The 21,809-nt window shown below is 36.4% G+C and overlaps 1 protein-coding gene across 6 annotated transcripts in view; it reads right to left on the bottom strand.

The window, feature by feature from the left end:
* SESTD1 (SEC14 and spectrin domain containing 1) overlaps nucleotides 1–21,809 on the bottom strand; it is a 152,914-nt gene that overhangs the window by 40,110 nt on the left and 90,995 nt on the right. For all 6 annotated transcript variants that reach the window (XM_032292799.1, XM_032292800.1, XM_032292802.1 and 3 more), the window contains 3 exons: nucleotides 20,760–20,815; nucleotides 18,204–18,415; nucleotides 7,230–7,352 (listed from right to left, as the gene is read on the bottom strand). In XM_032292799.1, coding sequence (XP_032148690.1) covers nucleotides 7,230–7,352; nucleotides 18,204–18,415; nucleotides 20,760–20,815 — 391 coding nt within the window. The remainder of the gene's footprint in view (nucleotides 1–7,229; nucleotides 7,353–18,203; nucleotides 18,416–20,759; nucleotides 20,816–21,809) is intronic.

Genomic DNA, 21,809 nt, shown 5'->3' with positions numbered 1-21,809 from the left:
ACATCCTCTCCAGCATCTGTTGTCTCCAGATTTTTTAATGATAGCCATTCTAACTGGAGTGAGATGGTATCTCAATGTTGTTTTGATTTGCATTTCTCTAATGGCCAGTGATGATGAGCATTTTTTCATATGCTTGTTGGCCACATATTTGTCTTCTTTTGAAAAGTGTCTGTTCATACCCTTCTCCCACTTTTGAATGGGTTGGTTGGTTTGTTTTCCTGTAAATCTGCTTTAGTTCTTTGTTGATTCTGGATATCAGCCCTTTGTCAGATGGGTAGATTGCAAAAATTTTTTCCTATTCTGTTGGTTGCCGATTCACTCTAATGACTGTTTCTTTTGCTGTGTAGAACCTGTGGAGTTTGATTAGGTCCCATTTGTCTATTTTGGCTTTTGTTGCCAAGGCTTTTGGTGTTTTAGTCATGAAGTCCTTGCCTGTGCCTATGTCCTGAATGGTTTTGCCTAGGTTTTCTTCTAGGGTTTTTATGGTGTTAGTTCTTATGTTTAAATCTTTAATCCATCTGGAGTTAATTTTTGTATAAGGTGTAACGAAGGGGTCCAGCTTCAGTTTCCTGCATGTGGCTAGCCAGTTTTCCAGACATCATTTATTAAACAGGGAATCCTTTCCCCATTGTTTGTTTTTGTCTGGTTTGTCAAAGATCAGATGGTTACAGATGTGTGGCATTACTTCTGAGGCCTCTGTTCTGTTCCATTAATCTATATCTCTGTTTTGGTACCAGTACCATACTGTTTTGATTACTATAGCCTTGCTGTATAGTTTGAAGTCAGGCAGCATGATGCCTCCAGCTTTGTTCTTTTTCCTTAGGATTGTCTTGCAGTCTCTGTTTTGGTTCCATATGAAGTTTAAAATGTTTTTTTCCAGTTCTGTGAAGAGGGTCACAGGTAGCTTGATGGCGATAGCACTGAATCTATAAATTACTTTGGGCAGTATGGCCATTTTCACAATATTGATTCTTCCTAACCATGAACATCGAATATTTTTCCATCTGTTTGCATCCTCTCTTATTTCCTTGATCAGTGGTTTGTAGTTCTCCTTGAAGAGATCTTTTACCTCCTTTGTTAGTTCTATTCCTAGGTATTTTATTCTCTTTGTAGCAATCGTAAATGGGAGTTCGCTCATGATTTGGCTCTCTGTTTGTCATTGGTGTATAGGAATGCCTGTGATTACTGCACACTGATTTTGTATCTTGAGACTTTGCTGAAGTTGCTTATCAGTTTCAGGAGGTTTTGGGCTGAGATCATAGGGTCTTCTAAATATACGATCATGTCATCTGCAAATAGGGACAATCTGACCTCTTCTTTTCCAAACTGAATGCCCTTTATTTCTTTTTCTTTCCTAATTGCTCTGGCTAGAACTCCCAATACTAAATTGAATAGGAGTGGTGAAAGAGGGCATCCTTGTCTAATGCCAGTTTTTAAAGGGAATGCTTCTAATTTTTGCCCATTCAGTATGATATTGGCTGTGGGTTTCTTGTAAATAGCTTTTATTGTTTTGAGATATGTTCCATCGATACCTAGTTTATGGAGAGTTTTTATCATAAAAGGCAGCTGAATTTTGTCAAAGGTCTTCTCTGCATCTATTGAGATAAATATGTGGTTTCTGTCTTTGGTTCTGTTTATGTAGTGAATTATGTTTATAGATTTACGTATGTTGAACCAGCCTTGCATCCCCAGTATCGTGGTGGATAAGCTTTCTGATGAGCTGTTGCAGTTTGCTAGTGTTTTTTTGAAGATTTTTGCATCAATGTTCTTCATGGATATTGGCCTGTAGTTTCCTTTTTTAGTTGTGTCTTTGCCAGATTTTGGTATCAGGATGATGTTGGTCTCACAGAAAGAGTTAGGGAGGGCACCCTCTTTTTGTATTGTTTGGAATAGTTTCAACAGGAATGCTACCAGCTCCTCTTTGTACGTCTGGTAGAATTCAGCTGTGAACCTGTCTGGACCTGGACTTTTTGTGGTTGGTAGGCTATTAACTGCTGCCTCAACTTCAGGCCTTGTTATTGGTCTATTCAGGGTTTCAACTTCTTCTTGGCTTAGTCTTGGGAGTGTGCAAGTGTCCAGGAATTTATCCGTTTCTTCCAGATTTACTGGTTTATGTGCCTAGAGTTGTTTGTAGTAATCTCTGATGGTAGTTTGTATTTCTGAGGAATCGGTGGTGATCTCCCTTTATTGTTTTTTATTGCATCTATTTGATTATTCTCTCTTTTCTTTTTTATTAGTCTAACTAGCAGTCTATTTGGTTGATCTTTAAAAAAAAAAAAAACAGCTCTTGGATTTATTTTTTGAAGGGTTTTTTGTGTCTCTATCTCCTTCAGTTCTGCTCTCTCTGATCTTAGTTATTTCTTGTCTTCTGCTTGCTTTTGAGTTTTTTGATCTTGCTCCTCTTGCTCTTTCAATTTTGACAATAGCGTCTCTATTTTAGATCTTTCCTTGTTTCTCATGTGAGCATTTATTGCTATAAATTTCCCTCTAGACACTGCTTTAAATGTGCCCAGAGATTCTGGTACGTTGTGTCTTCATTCTTGTTGGTTTCAAAGAGCATTTTTATTTCTGCCTTCACTTCATTGTTTATCCATTCGTCATTCAGGAGCAAGTTGTTCAGTTTCCATGTGTTTGTGTGGTTTTTAGTGCTTTTCTTAATCCTGAGTTTGAATTTGATTGCGCCATGGTCTGAGAGAGTGTTTGTTATGATTTCTGTTCTTTTGCATTTCCTGAGGAGTGATTTGCTTCCAATTGTGTGGTCAATTTTAGAGTAAGTGCAATGTGGTGCTGAGAAAAATGTGTATTCTGTGGATTTGGGGTGGAGTGTCCTGTTAATGTCTATTAGGCCCACTTGGTCCAAATCTGCATTCAAGTCCAGGATATCCTTGTTGACTTTCTGTCTCGTTGATCTGTCCAATATTGTCAGTGGAGTGTTAAAGTCTCCCGCTATTATTGTGCGGGAGTCTAAGTCTCTCTGTAGGTCTTTAAGAATTTGCTTTATGTAACTGGGTGCTCCTGCATTGGGTGCATAAATATTTAGGATAGTTAGCTCTTCTTGTTGCATTGATCCTTTTACCATTATATAATGCCCTTCTTTGTCTTTTTTTATCTTTGTTGGTTTAAATTCTGTTTTATCAGAGACTAGGATTGCTACCCCTGCTTTTTTTTTGCTCTCCACTTGCTTGGCAACTCTTCTTCCATCCCTTTATTTTGAGTCTATGTGAGTCTTTGCATGTGAAATGTGTCACCTGAATACAGAATACCAATGGGTCTTGACTTTTTATCCAGTTTGCCAGTCTGTGTCTTTTGAATTGGGGTGTTTAGGCCATTTACATTCAAGGTTAATATTGTTATGTTTGAATTTGATCCTGGCATTTTGTTACTGGCTGGCTGTTTTGCCCATTAATTAACATGGCTCCTTCATTGTATCATTATTCTTTACCATTTAGTACATTTTTGCAGTGGCTGGTACTGGTTGTTCATTTCCCTGTTTAGTACTTCCTGCAGCAGCTCCTGTAAGGCGGGTCTTGCAGCGACAAAATATCTCAGCAATTGCTTGTCCGTAAAAGATTTTATTTCTCCTTCATTTATGAAGCCTAGTTTGGCCAGATATGAAATTCTGGGTTGAAAGTTCTTTTATTTAAGGATATTGAATATTGGTTCCCACTCCCTTGTAGCTTGCAGGGTTTCTGCCAAGAGATCTGCCGTGAGTCTGATGGTCTTTTCTTCGTGGGTGACTCAACCTTTCTCTCTGGCTGCCCTTAGGATTTTTTTCTTCATTTCAACCCTGGTGAATCTGACAACTATGTGCCTTGGGGTTGCTCTTCTTGAGGAATATCTTTGTGGTATTCTTTGTATTTCCTGGATTTGAATGTTGGCCTGCCTTGTTAGGTTGGAAAAGTTCTCTTGGATAGTATCTTGAAGAGTGTTTTCCAACTTGGATTCATTCTCCCTGTCACATTCAGGTATGCCAATCAAGCGTAGATTAGGTTTTTTCACATAATCTCATAGTTCTCGGAGAGTTTGTTCTTTTCACTCTTTTTTCTCTAATCTTGCCTTCTTGTTTCATTTCATTGATTTTATCTTCTATCTCTGATATCCTTTCTTCTGCTTGATTGATTTGGCCGTTGCAACTCGTGTATACCTCAAGAAGTTCTTGTGCTGTGTTTTTCAGCTCCATCAAGTCGTTTATGTTCTTCGCTAAGCTGGTTATTTCAGTTAGCATTTCGTCTAACCTTTTTTCAAGGTTCTTAGTTTCTTTGCATTGGGTTAAAACATAGTCTTTTAACTTGGAGAAGTTTGTTATTATCCACCTTCTGAAACCTGTTTCTGTCAATTTGTCAGATTCATTCTCTTTCTTTTGTTCCCTTGATGGTGAGAAGTTGTGATTCCTGGGAGAAGAGGTGTTCTGTTCTTTGATGGTTTCATCCTTTTTGCGATGTTTTTTTTCCCATCTTCATGGATTTATCTCCCTTTAATCTTTGAAGTTGGTGATTTCAGGAGAAGTTCTGAGTGGACCTTTTTTTCTGTTGAGGTTGGAGCTGTATGTTTTTTGGCCTGTAGAGGGCATTGCTGGGCTCTCTGGGGTTCAGTCAGGTTGCTGGGTGGCTGGTCCTTCCCTGGAGTCTGTTTGCAGGTGAGATTGGCTCCACCTTCCCTATGGCGTCTCTCCCAGAGCTTGATCTTCCGGGTTGGGGTCAAGCTGGTGTATTTGCTGCCAAGCTCTCTAACAGGGGCTTCAGTTTGAGTTCAGCAGAGGTGGGGCCTACCAGGCCTTATGGTCTGTTTCACTGCTTTCAATTCTGCCTCCCTCTGTGGGATGGTCCGTCCCACTGGCGTTAGACCAAACTCCCACCCAGGTCCCTGCGAAAACTTGCCACACCCCGTGGTAGCCGCCGCTCAGATTTGCATCAACCACCCACGGTGTCCCACTGTCTGGCAGGGCTCTTGTGGACTGTGGGTTGTAGGAGGGATGAGATAAGTACAGGCTCCAAAACGGAGCACCAAGTGGGTTAAGTCCCCCGACCCTCCAAGCTGGGTGCACATTTCAGGTGGGGACGTGCCCCATCCCCCATTTTGATTTGCCCCCCCTGGGTGGCTCTTGCCCTGTGGCTCCTTCCCTGGGCCTAAATTCAGTGCCCTATCAGTCCAATAGAAACGAACCTGGCACCTTGTTTGGAATCGTGAAGTCCTCTAGCCCTCTGAGTCTCATTCACTGGGAGCTGCATTCCGGTGCTGGCTTCGCTTGGCCATCTTGGCGCCCCGTCCCCCTCAAAACTTTCATATATTGGTTCCACATTGTAAGTAAGCTTAAGTACATGGGAAAGGCCACCCTTAAGCGATGTTTCTTTAAGCTGATTTTAAAAACCTTATAAATATATTAAAAACACAAAACAAATATCTGAACATAGCAATTTCTATGAGTATCATCTGCAATTTCATCCATATTATATGCAATATAAAATGTGCTTTTGAATTCTTTTTGTAAACTTCAGAGTACAGTATTATATAATCCAATTTCTAACTATTTTTCTTGGCATTTTAAAAAAATGACAAAATATAGATAAATCCTGTCTTTAGGATCCTCATCTGTCATGTCCCCTTCCTAAAAAGAACTTTTGGAACACTTTCATAACTAAATCCCCTTAGGTGAAGTCTAGAATGTTCCAGAGTAAATACATTTTTTTAGGAACTAAAGAGAGCAACAAATTGTAGAGTCTAACTATAGTAACATGTTCTAGAACACTCTATCAGGTTCAAACAAATCACAATCCATGTTAAAAAAAATCATAACATTAAGTTATTTTGAAAGTACCAACAAAATTAAAAGGTTATATCCTCAGGAACAGGGTTTGTAATATGATTATTTTAGTATAAAAGGAAGAACCATTAAGTTGGAACCTGTGAAATGCATAAAATAGATTTTCAAACATGAGATTCCATTTTCAAGTTTTTTACAAGTACTAATTAGAAAAATTGCAAGGACTGTATATGTGTAGTGCCTTTAGATAATTCCAAATCTTGTGATATCTCTTTCTTACTTATTATTCCCTCAGCCAGATTACAACTGCTTTAGGGTATAGTATGGAGATTTTCTGCCAATACCAGTAATTGTTATACCTGATTTACAGAATATTATAAAAAAGCAATATGAGGAAATCAAGCAAAATGGAATATATTTACAAGAAAAATAAGTATCAAATATCATTAAAATACAATCTAGTTGAGATTTACTCATTCAAATTTACTCCCAAGCAAAACATATTACTTATTCTTTAATCTTGTTTAGTTAGAAACAGGTATTTCCTAATACTAGCTAGCTTATAATTACCATTTCAACTAGGGGAGTTGGTGAGGAAAGAAGAAACACTGCAGAAATTAATGTTCAGATAATGCTTAATGCTCACTCGGGTCCAGAGTTTAACATTTTGACCAATTTTTTTAAGACAAATAATGTAAGGAGAAAGGAACTAATGGATTCAAGTTTAATCTTTCCAATTTTGTATTTAATCTATTTTAAATTACCATAAGAAGTAATATGACTTCGGGGAGAGGGAGTGAGCTACCCAGTCCACAAACTGGATGATCTTTTTGTCAGAATGAAGAATTAACTGTAACAGAGCAGGACCTTAACAAACATCAGCTTCTTTCACAGAACAAGTTGTTAAATTTTAAATTCTCTTAAACAATTGTTATCTATAATCTGCTTAAGAATCTATTTATTTCCCAAAATTTTATACCTTTCAAAATGCTCAGAGAATGGAAAAATATTCTGCCCTTCTGCACTTACTCTCCATCAGCTGTATTTAATACAGCAATTCTGCTATCACTCTGAGCATTTAATTGTACTGTATACTCCCAGTAAAGTGGGGGAGGGGGGTCTCTCTTTGAGGACCTGAAAACAGAAATTTCTGTCACAGACTAGATGAAAGCTCTCTATTTTTGTACTATCACTCTTTTTGTCTGTCACTGTAGCTTTTAAAATTTCATGCAAACTGTGCTTCTATAAAAATATAATTAAACTGCATTAAGAGACAAAACCAAAAACAACCTTCTAATTAACATGTACTAAGTAGTCACAATGTACTTTATGACCTCTAGGTATTTAACTAACTGTACTTCATGCCCTATATCAAAGTTTGTAGCAACTTATCACTCAGTACCACATATGCTACTAATTATCCACGTTCATAATAGCATTGTAACTTGCAGAGGAAAAAGTCTCTCACACTGTGCTGGCTCTCAATCTCTTCGTGCTTCTGCTGTAGGGCCTGGGAAGCCCTAATGGAGTCTCCAATGCCCCACTGCGCTCTTAGTTGTTCTGATCCAGGTCCTTCAAGCCAGTTCACAACCTATAAACAAAAGTTGAGACAAAATTTTAAAGAATCAAAAACTTTTCAAACTTTCATTCTAATTGATTTTTCCCCTCCCCAAATTCCCCAAGTATTTTTAGTGTAAATTATTTACATTCTATCCCATAGGCAGTAAATGTTTCTTTTGGAACTACACAGCTATAATGTGCCAAAATTTTAAAAACCTAAATGTAGAAGAATATACACTGTAGCATCACAAGCTTTCAGCTACCTGATCTCCTGCCAGGCTAAAAATAATCTGGAATGCTTCTATAAAAGAGGATTAAAAATTAACGATAATAAGAGAATCAGAGAGCCGTAAGATTTAGAGGTTTGGAAGAAACATCAGAAATGGTATCAGTCAAAGTTCCTATCTAACATTTAAGAAAACTGAGTTCCAAAGAGATTAAGTGACTTGCCCAAAAGGTCATATAATCTATTACTGAAAAACTGGACTAACAGCCATATGTTCTAACTCACAGTCTAATGTTCTTCTCAAGTATTGAAAAAAACTAAATGAATTAACTACTATAAAGTTAATATACTACTTTCTCACTTCAAAAATAAAAACTATTTAGAAGAATTACACTAATGTAATAAATAACACCTTAGAGTCTTCTTAGGATTAACATTCAGACCCATAAAGGGCCTCACTGGCACCAGTCTGCTAGTAAGGATGTAGGGAGCGAACTATAGTTTGCCAGGATGACAGTGTCAGGGCTGAGTCCCTCAAGCAGTTATAAGGAGATGAGATCAGTATGGGGCAGATATGGGAGATGCTCTGGCATCAAAACATCATACCCAACAGGGCTACGCCCATTTTGAGTCACTAAACTCAAGAACCTCCCCCACCTCAGTTATGCCTTCTATCATATATTAATAATTCTCCCTGTCCAGATCTGGAATAATGTTTACTATAAACAATACTGCCTAGTAACATAGCTGACATTCCAATTTTTAATCAGGTCTTCAGGGGAACAGAACTAGAAGGTTAAGCAAAGATCAAGTTCTCATGCAGAAGAAGAGTACTATGTTGACACTCTACCCACAATCATTTATTCTCTGAAACTACAAACACATTTCAGAGTAATTTTAGTGGAAAAAATGGTATTACCAAGCTTTACCTGTTGCCAAATTAGAAAAAGGAATTTACAAATAGATGTATAAGATATACAGTTATGTCCTAAATCTAAACTTAGAATAGCTCCCAAGAAGTGAATGAGGGTATCTCTGCAGCATAATATTATAGAGACCCAGTGGGTAGGCTTAACATAGAACTTTATAAAACAGTAGTGCAGATATATAAAGCTGGGGGCGGGGGGGGGGGGGGGAGGGGGGGGTTATTAGCAAGTTGAAAAAATATATTTCTAAATCTAATAGTTTATGTATCTTTTTATAATTATATAAAAGTACCACATCATAAAGAAAATTCACATATGCACTCAGCCTTTTCTGGGTATCCACAGATTTGTATGCTTGAATTCAACCAATCACAGATTGAATGTATTTGAGAACACACACACACACACACACACACACACACACACACACGCAAAGAGTACAACAATCTTATTTAAGATACTAATAAAAAGCCAATATAGTATAACAGCTATTTTCATAGCATTTGCATTGCAGTAGATATTATAAGTAATCTAGAGATGATTTAATGTATATAAGAGGGTATCCATAGGTTAAATGCAAATATTATGCCATTTTACATGAGACTTGAACATCTTTGGATCTTGGTATCCACAGTCTGCAGGGTGTCCTGGAACCAATCTACCACAAATACCAAGGGACAACTGTATTCTATTTCCTTCCATTAATTTTTCACATGCGTAAGGGTTTTCATATGCTACTCCGAATTTAAGTGTTACAGTCAGTTCTCACAGAATACAAGCAGTTTTCATCCTGTTTTTCACTTAACATTAAACTATAATACTTTAATGATTTTCCATTTGGCTACTGTTATTATAACAATTTTCAATGACTTTGCAAATCCTTTTTTTCAGAAAGCCAATCCCGTTGCCTGCCTGCCTCCATCGCTCCCAACTGTCCAGCCAACCAACCAATCAACCCACCCTTATTAAGAGCTAAGTAATGTACTGCCCCAAATAACTATTGTACCTGCTATCAACACTTCAGTTCTCTATTGTCAAAGATGTAGAATGTTTCCAATTTCCATCAATTCTAAGTAATTCTAAGACTAACACATATATAGCAGTTATAAATAATGTTTTTTCTCTGTTTTATTTTCCCAGGAAAGGTTTCCAGTAGAGATCTTCTTGGGTCCAATGATGATGTAATCCTAATGCATGTTAATATACTTTATAAAATTGCCTTCTAAAACTGATTTCCACCTGAAACACCCAATTAATGATAGTTTGAACTGTACAATACTCTGCAAGGTATACAAACTATTGTTTTTAAAATAGTTCTGCCAACTGAAAAAACAGAAATCTCTCCATGTATTTTTTAAAGATTAGTGATTGAATATGTTGCAAATGTTTGCTTATTCAAGGTATATGATCTTTTGAGATTCATCTCTTCATATTCTTTGTTCGTTTATGTCCTAGAGTCTTAGAGTATTAATATTAATATATAAACTTGTTCCTCTTCTACTTGTATGGCTTAATACTAGACAGAAGGCTAGGTGCAGTGGCTCATACCTGTAATCCCAGCACTTTGGGAGGCTGAGGGTGGGCAGACGGCTTGAGCTCAGGAGTTCAAGACCAGCCTGGGCAACATAGTGAGACCCCATTTCTACAAAAAATACAAAAATTAGCCAGGTGTGGTGCTGCACACCTATAGTCCCAGCTACTGAGGAGGCTGAGATTGGAGAATCATTTTAGCCTGGGAGGCGGAGGTTGTGGTAAACTGAGAGATTGCACCACTGCACTCCAGCCTTGGTGACAGAGCAAGACCCTGTCTCAAGAAAAACAAAAAACTAGACAGCAAAAAACTTCAAAACGAAAATGTCAAAGTATTATTGTTGAGTCGAACAGCCTAAGTGCTATAACTTACCATTGGCTAACCTCTGCTTTCAGAGTGCTAAGTTCATCTGCAAAACTGTATTATCAGATGCTCTTTAGAATGCAATGGTTTTTTCCTCAACACCTCCATTTTTTCTGCTTACTCTTCTGTATGAGTTCTCTTTGGAGGTTCAGGGTACTAGGATCCTGTTTCTCTCTGCTAGTTTGAGGAAAGTATCACTTTTTCACAAAAAAGACAGATGAGCAGTGCGATATAAAGAAAGCCCTAGGCATGATTCTGAATTCTGAATTCTGTTTCTGCCACTACTAGTGGGTCTGAATTCTGGCTCTGCTTCTCCTAGTTGAAAGACTTTGGTTCTTCATCTTTTAAAGGATGTTAAGGATATCACCATACAAGGTGTCAGGATTATGCCAGTCATTATATGTAAGACAGCACGGTAATAATACTAATAATCATTAGCCTCTATGCTTTTCTTACTTTTTCTCTAGCCTAGTTCCTTCTGTCCACTAACTCTTTATGAAGTATATTTCACAACTGTGTTTTACAATAAGAACCATGAGTTTCTTGAGAAAGCCCCTGAACTACTATATCTAACACTTTTAAAAATGGAAATAAATAGAACAAGTTTTAAGGAAACATAAACACACATTTTAAAACAATTTTCCATATGCTTTTTGGGAATTGATTGCTTCTCATTTATGACTATGTGTTACAAATACAGATATAGAAACATAGTGATAAAATGACTTTTAAGTATTTTAAATAATTAATGTAATTATTTTAATAGAAATATCTAAGTTCTAAAAATAAAAGTGAAACAAATGCATATAAAACATTTAACTAATTAACAATGTATAGTTTTTAGAAACTTAAGACATCAAACATTTAGACTTTGATTTTAGAATAATCTAGAAACAAATGAAGTAGGTTAATATAAATCGTGATACCTGGGGATAAATAATTCATTAACATGGAACTTTTGAAATGTCATAAGTTGAAAAATCTTAAATAAAGCAAGGACGTCTCCTTGCCTTAAAAAACCAGTTACATAGTAATAGGCAAATATATATAAATACACACACACACACACACGTATGTAATGTGCATATATATATATATATATATACGTGTAATGGGCATATATGGCTTTAATATATGCTGAAAGTAATTTCTCTTAGTATAGAACATCAGTAAAGTAGACAGAGTAAATATATGACTATTTCTAATGAAAACGATGCAAGTTGAGGTTGGTGCCCCAGTACACAAGTCTATTTACATGCAATAATAATGGCAGTTTGCCAAACTAGGTTATAAAACTTAATTTCAATCAGGATATCTTGCTCAATCATTCTTAATATTAACTTACTGGAAAAACAGTTTTATGCCCAATCCATATCAATGTAACCCTTCAAGTGGTTACATTTATATGCAAAATATAACCTTGGAACTATCCTTTTAAAATCAACCAGGAAAAATATCTACATTGGCCAAAAATGCTTGTGACTATCCATGCTTCTTTCATGACTGGCTCATTTTTTACAACTGCATGACAGAACATGTAGAAGTATGCAAAGCAAACCTAGGCAGAAGGGCATGTCAAGCAAATGTCAACCATCTAACCTAGAGAAAGGGTATGGGGAACTGAGAACACAGCCTCCAGTTGTATGCTTATGCAACACACTGTATTCTATTTGGCATCTATGATTCCTCTCCAGAAAGGAAGAAAAGCACATGGATGATTCCAGAAATAACAACTGCAGTGCTGGCATAATTACTGCCACAATAAATAATGAGCATAACGATAGTACATTTCAGTGAAGTGGCACTGTCTGCTACCCAGAAGCATGTGAAATCTAATTTTTAACTGTAAAAGCAGCAGCGGTATGGAGAATCTCTGCATACTATATGAAGTTTTATGCTACCGATTTGAACTATGGGGAATAAGTGATAATATCACAGTTATTACTTATTAATTTATCTATCAAAGCTACTGATTGGTCTTATATTACATTTTCAATGATGTCAATGAAAACAAAAGAAATTTGAAACAATTCAATTTTCACTGATTTAACACAGAAATATTCATTTATAATTATCTTTATACAAGCAAAAAAAAATTTTTCACATTTTCCTCAAATTTGTAAGACTGAAAATAGTATGATTCATGCTCTGTGTGACCGACATATGATCAATATGTTACTATATAGTTCAATATATATTCTCATATAGTCATTTTGGCAAGGGATATAGATTATTTCCTTAAAATGTGACCTGTGAAAAACACAGTGCAGGAAATATTATATCCCGAATATTATTGTTCTAACCAATTTACTTGTTATCCTCTTAAAGAAAACCAAACATGACGTTTACTGGTTTTTAACAGTTATCTTGTGACCATCATCACCATCACTATAAATATAATAATCATCATCTCCTTTCTCCAGTTTCTTCCTTACCCAATTGAGCTGGTCCATCCTTTAAAAATGTGTTTGTCAATACATTAACTCCTTTGCCCCTCTGTCTTTCTGTCATACTCACTTATCCCATTTGGCAAAGCACAAATGTTGGATAAATCCTATCACCCATGTTTTTGGTGCCTGAACCTCAACATGCAGCTATAAATTGTCAGATAGGATTACATAAAAAGCCAAAAAGGTTCTGCCATAAATTCAAGATCAACACTACTCCAAAATACTGCTACATTTTTGTGATAGCAAGTTGCCCAAATCAAAATGGAATCACTAACACTGGGGGAAAAATAAACAACCCTGATGAATAGTGCCAGAGAAAGCCATGGGGAGAGGCTCTCATGCTTGTATGCCTTCTAACAAAAACTATCACAAAGGACTACAAAAACCACAACTATACACAAAGGCATTGCAACTTTACACAAAAAAATACTTCTGGAGCTTGGGCAGCATGGTGAAACCCCAGTTTTTACACACACACACACACATACACACACATACACACACACACACACACACACACACACACACACACACACACACACAAAGCTGGGCATGGTGGCATGTATCTGTAGTCCCAGCTACTCAGGAGGCCAAGGTGTGAGCCTGGGAGGTCAAGGCTGCAATAAGTCATGATCTGCACTCCAGCCTGGGTGCAGACTGAAACCCTGTCTGAAAAAAAAAATCCTTTTGCAAGGACATCTGTCCAGCCACTACCTGTCTACCCTCAGACTGGCATTACCCTTGTTATTAATCTTTACAGCCAAGGATAATGACTTCAAAAACAATTATGTAATCCTCCTCATTTTTTTCCTTTAAAAATGTTTGTCTTCTTTACTGCCCTGAATATGCACACAGCTTACTATGACATGCATATTCCCATTGTAATGTTCTACTCTCTAAAGCAAACAATCTCTTTCTTTTAGAGAGCCACTCTGTCTGTTATTTAGGTTGACAGTGGTAATTTTACTCTTCTATTTCCCACAAAGAAAATTTTTAATCACCTCCACTCTATTCAAACCACTGATCCTCTTTAACCACTACCCCTGCAATTTGTACCATCAAGCAGATGGCCTTTTGCTTTTTATGAAAAAAAGACATCATGCAGTAAGTCCTTCAAACTTCTTGTTCCTGATTTATACACAGAGTACCTCTGGATTCATCCTAAAATTGCTCCCATAAACTTTATAAAGTTAATCAGGGAAAAAAGAAGGGGAGAAATAAAAATATACTAAGCTTTTGGCATGTTAAACATTAATTATTAGGTCAGCTCAGTCTCACCTGCCTCCTCATAGTTGTTTGGTACATACTGACCTAGAATCATGGACCCTGTTACAAGATTCTAATTCCCCTTACCTGCTCTATAGATAGCAACCTAAACATTGTGAAACATTAAGTTTTCGCTTTGAGACATTTCTTCAGGTCCTGCATACTTACGAAACTACTATGCCAACTGATCTGAAGGACCTCACTGACTCAGCTGGTCTGAGGGGCGCCACAAGACGCCAACACACCAAAGAATGCAGTTCCCACATCCTGATTTCATCCCCCTTGCCTTAACCAATCAACAATCCCAGTTTTCCAGCCCCTTACCTTCCATGATCCCTTTAAGAACTCCAGGCCCAGAACTCCTCAAAGAGATGGGTTTGAGGGTCTCCTCCCATTTCCCTGCTCAATGCCCTGCAGGAATTAACTCTTTCTCGGCCATATCCCTGCTGTCTGTGTAACTGGTCCGTTACTAGGCAGCAGTCCAGGAACCTCATGGTCCTATGGCAATCCTTGGCCGTCCTTCCTGCCACACAGAAGGAGCTCTCCTCCCTCTTTCATTCTAAAGTGAATCTCTTCTATTGTGCTTTGATTCTGTTTACTTCCACCTTGTTGAGAACTCGATAGTATTAATTATTCCTTCTCTCTTGTGTATTCAACCTCTCCCTCTAAATAGATACATTCCAGCAATCTTTAAATCTCTGTGGGTTTTTCATATAATGAAAAGAAAGAACAACTATACTTGACCCCTCCTATAGGCTGAATTGTGTCTCTCCCCTCAAAAATATATCTGTTGAAGTTCTGACCCCAAATACCTCAGATTGTAACCATATTTATTAGGAGAGAGGGTCTTTAAAGAGGTAATTAACCTAAAATAAGGCATTTAGGGTAGACCCTAATCCAATGACTGGTATCCTTATAAGGAAAGAAAATCTGAACACAGACACATACAGAGAGAAGAAAATGTGAAGACAAGGAGAAGATGGCCATTGTCAAGTCAAGGGGAGAGGCTGGAACACAGCCATCCCTCATGGCCCTCAAAGGAACCAATCCTGCTGACACCCTGATCTCAGAATTGCAAGAAAATAAATTTCTGTTGTTAAACCACCTAGTCTGCTACGGCAGCCCTTGCAAATGAATACAAACCCTCTTCCACTATTTACAGCCATTACTCCACTTCTCATCTTTTCTTCAGAGACAGATTTATCAACCACTTCTCTATACTCATTGCTTCCTTCACCACACACCTCCTTTTCATTCCTGGATTCACTCCACTGTTGCTCCTGGCCCTGCCACTCCATGCCCTGTGGTCACCAATGACCTCAATCTTCTGCTTTCTAATAGACATTTTAAGTCCTTTATTCAACCTTTCAGCAGCATTTGACAGGGCTGTAACTCCTTCCCTGAAACGCTTTCTTCCCTTGGCTTCCATGACAAAGAACTTGTCACATTTTTTCATCTATGGCCAGTCCTTCACTGCCGCCTTCTCAGGTGTATACTCCTCTACCTTGCAGCTAAATGTGAGAGCTTCTCAAAGCTTAGGTTAAAGCGCTCTTCTTAGTGCTCTCAACTTTCTCTTTGGGCAGTTTTTATTCACATGAATGCTTTTAATTACCATTCACACACAGATGACAAACAAATACATCCCAGCCTGGACTTTGACATCTGAACTTGTTCTGGACTACCCTTCTACATCTTCTCTTGGAAGTCGCAAAGTCACCTCACACTTAACAACTCTGAAACCAAACTCATGATTCTCCACACTATTTTACATTCACAGTAATACCCAAATCTGGCCCAATGTTCCCTAGGTGGGCAACACCATTGTCTTGCAAGCGAAGACACCAAGTCTTGCAAGTAAGAAACATGATTCATCTCCAGTATCTTCTCACTCATCCTAATCCTACTCCTGTCACTCTCCTTCTTGGCACCTGGCATAGTTGCAATTTCACAACTCTTTGTGTCATCATGTAATTATGTACCATGAAGCAGGAACCTTATTTTTACTCACCATCACATTGCTGAGCCTAGGACAATGTTACACTATTGAAGACATTCAGCTTTTTTTTGAATGAATGAACTAACATGTTATTAACAGAAGACTCATTATGTGCCAGGCACTAAACATTTTATAAAAATTATCTTAATTCTTGTAATGGTCCTATTAAGTAGGTATTATTGTTGTTGCTGTTGTTGTGATTCCTGTTGTCCTCTGCTTACTGAAGAGGAGACTATGACACAGAAACTAGCACGTTCTTTCTTCCCAAGGTCAAGCAGCTTGGAAGTGGTAGAAGAGGGTAGATTCAGATTACTTGGGTTCAGAATCTGATTTCTGTACTGCTCTGCTATTCTGTCTTTGTGGTTTTCAAAGATAACCTCAAGCTAATTGGCTAAAACTTCCTGAATTTAAAACAAACTCTAACTTATGAATGGAGTCCATGGAAAAAGTCACATATAATTAACGTATGCTCAGAAATCTCCAGTTTATATGTGGTTATCATGTAATAAATTCTAAATCCTTTTGCCTGAAATTCAACATCTTCCATGATCCAACTCCTTCCTTCCTTTCAAATCCTTTTTCCCATGACATTCTGATGCTCTAATTTGAGGAGTCATGAACTAGATCAATTGACCAGGCCAATGCTGGCCCACCACTTGTTTTTGTATAATAAATAAAAGTTTATTGGAGAATGGCCACACATGTTGGTTTAGACAATGTCTGTATCTGCTCTTGCACTATAATGCCAAAGCAAAGCAGCTACAGCTGCAAAAAGACTGTATGGTCCACAAAGTCTAAATGTCTGGAATTTTACAGAAGTTTGCCGGCAACTACACTAGACCTCTAAAGTAGAGTCTAGTTCAAAAGAAAGACATGTAATAATTACCACTGATTGAGAGCTGGGTTCTTTCCAAACACCAGCCTTTCAAAAGAGGTACTATTATTCCTGTTTCAATTAAGCAAAGAAGGAAAGAGACGAAAAGAGGAAAGAAAGAAGACAGATCAAGCAAGGCTCAGGTAGGTGAAGCATCGTGAATGGTCACACAGCTAAGTGGAAGAACTGGGATTGAGATCACACTCTATGACTCAGAAAGGCCATCCACTTCCCACTGTGCCTACTGCTTCCTTTCTCCTCAACAGAACTTGGGGTTCCACACTGCTATGATTTACTCACGCTACTCTTCATCCTCCACAAAATTCCAATTCTTTCAAAATCTATCACTGCCCGGTGAATCAGATACATTCTAGAAGGACAATCTCAAATGTTACTTCCCCCATGCAGTATTCCCAGATTACCTGCAGCTAGAGAAATAATCCTACCTTTAAGTGCCCATAACCCCTCAGTCATGTCCTTGTGACCCTTAACACTTTCTTTTTAAACTTATTGATAGTAAAAACCAAATCTACCTTTACAGCCTATAAAAAAATCTACCACAATGCCTTTGACAAAGCAAACACTTAATACACATTTATCTAATGAGTCAATGAATCTAGATTTAAAAATTAGGATGTTTCCAGTTTGTATTTTTAAATAAAATATTCAAAGATTTATTTTTTTATTCAACATAAAAATCCAGAGTGTAATCTAAATATCAGAAATGCCTTCCTTTAGTGTTGATTTTAGCCTACTTATAAAAATCAATTTTGAAAGAAATTAAAATTCCTATTAATTAAATATATTTAATATTTCCTATCAGTATTATAAAAATTTCAATATTAGGATCATTTGAATTACATGCGTTACTTTGCTAGGATAGAAATAATCTTCACAATGCTTAAATTAACCAAAAAACTAAGTTATTAGAAATTAAGAATGAATCAAATATCAATAATCAAATGTTATTTATTGCAAGAATACATTGATATAACTGATGTTTCCAGTGACCAGTTATTTTTGCAGTTCATTCTGTTACACTAAGCTGAATGCTCAATATCATCACTGTAGAAATATAACTTTAATCCAAATACTATTTGTAAAACAATACATAAAACAGTTTTAGAAACCAGTTTCATATATTCTAAGGTTCTCTATATAGTATATATAAGGCTGAGTAAAGAGTCAGTCACATAGTTGAAACTATAAGGAATTAAAAAGAGTTAAATATATGCATATCAGACACCTACCTGCATCACTTTCTGTTGAATCTCTTCTAACTGTGTGCGCTTGCTACGTTGCCTACAAACTTCCTGGTAGCGGGTATATTGCTCTCGGAGTGAATCTAATAATTTCATAACCTGTGGCTGTGCAAGCAGTTCATCATCCATAGGAGACCATGACACCCCTCCATCTGAGCCATTAAATCGACGCTGCTGTAATTCGGATAACAATTCATGCCCTTTACAAATAAAAGATAGTTGAAATTAATATCTGTAAAGAAATCCAATTCTCACTTCTCAATATTCTCAATTCTCAAAACCTATCTGTCTACCTATATATCTACCAGGTTATAAATGCAATTTAAAAATTTATGTATCACAATAAATAAGAAAACTGCATGTATTAATACGTATCTGTGTGTATGGGTGTGTAGATATATACTATGTAAACTAGATAGTGTATTAAAATGCTATATATCATAAATATACACACCATAGAAATACTATACTACATATTTAAATATGGCATATATATTTTTTCTATCAATCACATTTTTGTTATTGGTGAATTCATTACTCAGGATACTGTGCCAAACAATCTTATTTCCCTGTCAAGCAAAATTATACTGTGGGATTGCTCTCTGATGGTACTAATCCCAGCAATGTGTTGTAGGATTTCAGTATTAATCCATATTCTCAATCACAGCACTTAAAGAAAAAGGTGACAGTATAATGAATGATTAAAGGGAGAAAGTATTTATTACAAGTACAAAATAATATTTATATAATCTCTATAAAAATCTTCACAATATATTAACTGTGAATAATAATGGGCCATACTAGTGTTAGAAATGCAGTGAATGTGACTCAGTTTAGCAAACTCATGGAGAAAATCCACTCATACATGAGAAACAACAATTGTAGAATGTGTAACAACTAAAGCTATAGGTATTAAACAATTTTAAAAGTAAATAAGGTAAAAATTGTTTGACTAATATTCAGGCATCAAAATAATACACATATTTAAATTCTCTTCCTTATTTAGAACAATATCCTAAATTTAAATGGCTTTCAATATATAGCAACTGAACTTATATTATGGTTTGGAGGTATTTATAATTTCTAAAACAATCCTTGCTTTAAAAGTTAATACCATATAAAATTGGACCTAGTAGCATATAAAATTAAATTTAAAATACAAATTGTAAAAGCTTCTTAATTCAATTAATTAAAATTAAAAGCTTTCAAAATGTTAACTATATACATATATGGAATTAAGTTTTAAATCTACAGCAGTATTTTTACTGACAGTCTACTGTACCTTCTATATATATATATAATAATTCAGAGATTACAAGTATTTCTTTATTCTCTAACAAAATAAGATGTATATCATACTGGAAGAACTTAGGACACCTGAATCAATACAACAAATGTATTCAGAATTTATTATTTATTACATGTTATATTGGAAAATAATAACTTTTAGAGGTTTGTGCAGTCTTTTTACATATATTCATAAAAGTTATGGATATCAGAATACATTTATTTTGACAACTGTCACCCTTAATATTTTTCTTGTGGATATTTTGATCAGAGAAGCAGGACAGCATAATGTTTGAAATCAAACTGCCTAGAAAATACTTTGAAATCAAACTACCTAGGTCCAAGTCCCAACTCTAGCATTTACTAGCTGTGTAACCTGCATGAGTTACTTAACCTTTTATGCTTCAGCTTTCCCATCCTAAATTTGAGATGACAACAGTATCTATTTCACAGGACCAAAATGAGTTAACATACGTAAAGTGCTCAGACAGTACATGGCACACAGTAAGATTAGAATTATGAGCTATTATTTAAAAAAACTCATTAGAAATAAAATTGGGGTATTTCCACTGGAAAAAATCACAATTTGGTTCTTCTAGAGTTTGTGAAACTGCTACTGGAGATATCTGGGTTGTAATGTACGTCTCAGGCAGCAGTGATAAATAATACGAATTATCTCAAAGGCTTGTTAGAAGAGTGAAAAATGAAAATACATAAATACAATGTCTGGCCCTTAAGGAGTGTTCAATAATTCTCATAGCAACCCAGTGAAATAAAAATTTTTATGTTCATTTTACAGATAATAAAAAAAAATCCAAATATTTTAAGGGAGAGATCATTACGTTTTAAAAATATTAGAAGGCTGGGGTTCCCCCCACTCCCACCCTGGGCCACACAGCAGGAGGTGAGTGGCAGGCTAGCAAACATTACTACCTGAGCTCTGCCACCTGTCAGATCAGCGGCAGCATCAGATTATCATAGCAGCACAAACCCTATAGTGAACTACACATGCAAGGGATTTAGGTTGCACGCTCCTTATAGGAATCTAATGCCTGATGATCTGAGGTGGAACAGTTTCATCCTGAAACCATCCCTCACCAAGTCCACAGAAAAACTGACTTCCATGAAACCAGTCCATGGTCCTGAAAAACTTCCCCTTGAGTTCCTTCCACAGGTATCCCATTCATGCTGAATTAATGAACCAATCAATCCAATTGGTTTACTGGATTATTATCACAAATATTTTCTAAATCTTACCTGTCTGAAGAACTGTTTCAGGATCAACCGATGGAAGAAAGTTTAAATCCACAGACCTGGAAAACACCAAAGGAGTAATTTTCAAAAGGTATATTTCTATCAGTGTAACTTTTTTTTTTTTTTTTTTGTCTCCTCCCCACCCATCTATCAGTGTAACTTTAAAAATTCCTTTAAATATATAAAATCAAAACAGGGCACAAAAATATGAAAATCTGAAGCATAACCATTCTACCATGCTAACTTCTCTCAAGCATAAGGAAGTCAATTAGGGAAAAGTAAACACTAGTAGCCAGAGAAATGCCAAAGTAATAAATAATAAAATATACTACTTGGAAAAATAGTTTATTGTTGTTAATCATAATATGATTTCAAATGTATCAAAGAAGTCCATTTAGCATTTATCCAATGAATATGTTTCAAAATGAAGTTTGTCATATAGTAATCCAGAAATGTAACATTAAGAAATGCATGCAGCCATCCTCCAGTGAAAACTTTATTTACCTACAGCAATCTTTGATAGCTGCGAATACTCTGTCTTACATTCCAAGGGTGTGTGTGTGTGTGTGTGTGTGTATGTGTGTGTGTGTGTCTCCTTCCCTGTGTCCTAGCAGTTGTACTCTCTTCCCTATTTTAATCATACTTCCTGTGCAGCTGGACATCTGCCTTTATTTTCCTAAACACATACAGGAAAGAGAAGATAAAGGAAAGAAAGGGGACAAGGACCTTGCTGCTGTAACTGACCAGTCTTGTACCAAATTTTTTAGTTTTTATCAATTGATCTAGGCCCTCAGGTCTTGTGTAGCTAGATGCTTCCTGAGAACTGACATAAAGAAGATTGAAGAAAAAAAAGAAGGTTGATAAAAATTTGCAAGAGGAGAGACTCTATTAACCGGGATCTGGGGTTTAAAAGAAACTAAGCAATAATGAGTTCCTTGAGGAGGAACTGGCAAATACAAGATTTTAATATTTCACATAGTTGTGCAAACTAGCACTTCCCAAAGTATTTGCCAAACACTGAACAAGGTATGTTTTAAAGAAGCAATTAAATAG

Source organism: Sapajus apella, unplaced genomic scaffold (assembly GCF_009761245.1).
Source record: "Sapajus apella isolate SASKATOON/1434 unplaced genomic scaffold, GSC_monkey_1.0 scaffold28, whole genome shotgun sequence".
In the NCBI taxonomy this organism is placed as follows: domain Eukaryota; kingdom Metazoa; phylum Chordata; class Mammalia; order Primates; family Cebidae; genus Sapajus; species Sapajus apella.
The sequence above is the reverse complement of the archived record's forward strand: the minus strand, read 5'-3'. Positions and strand labels throughout refer to the sequence as shown.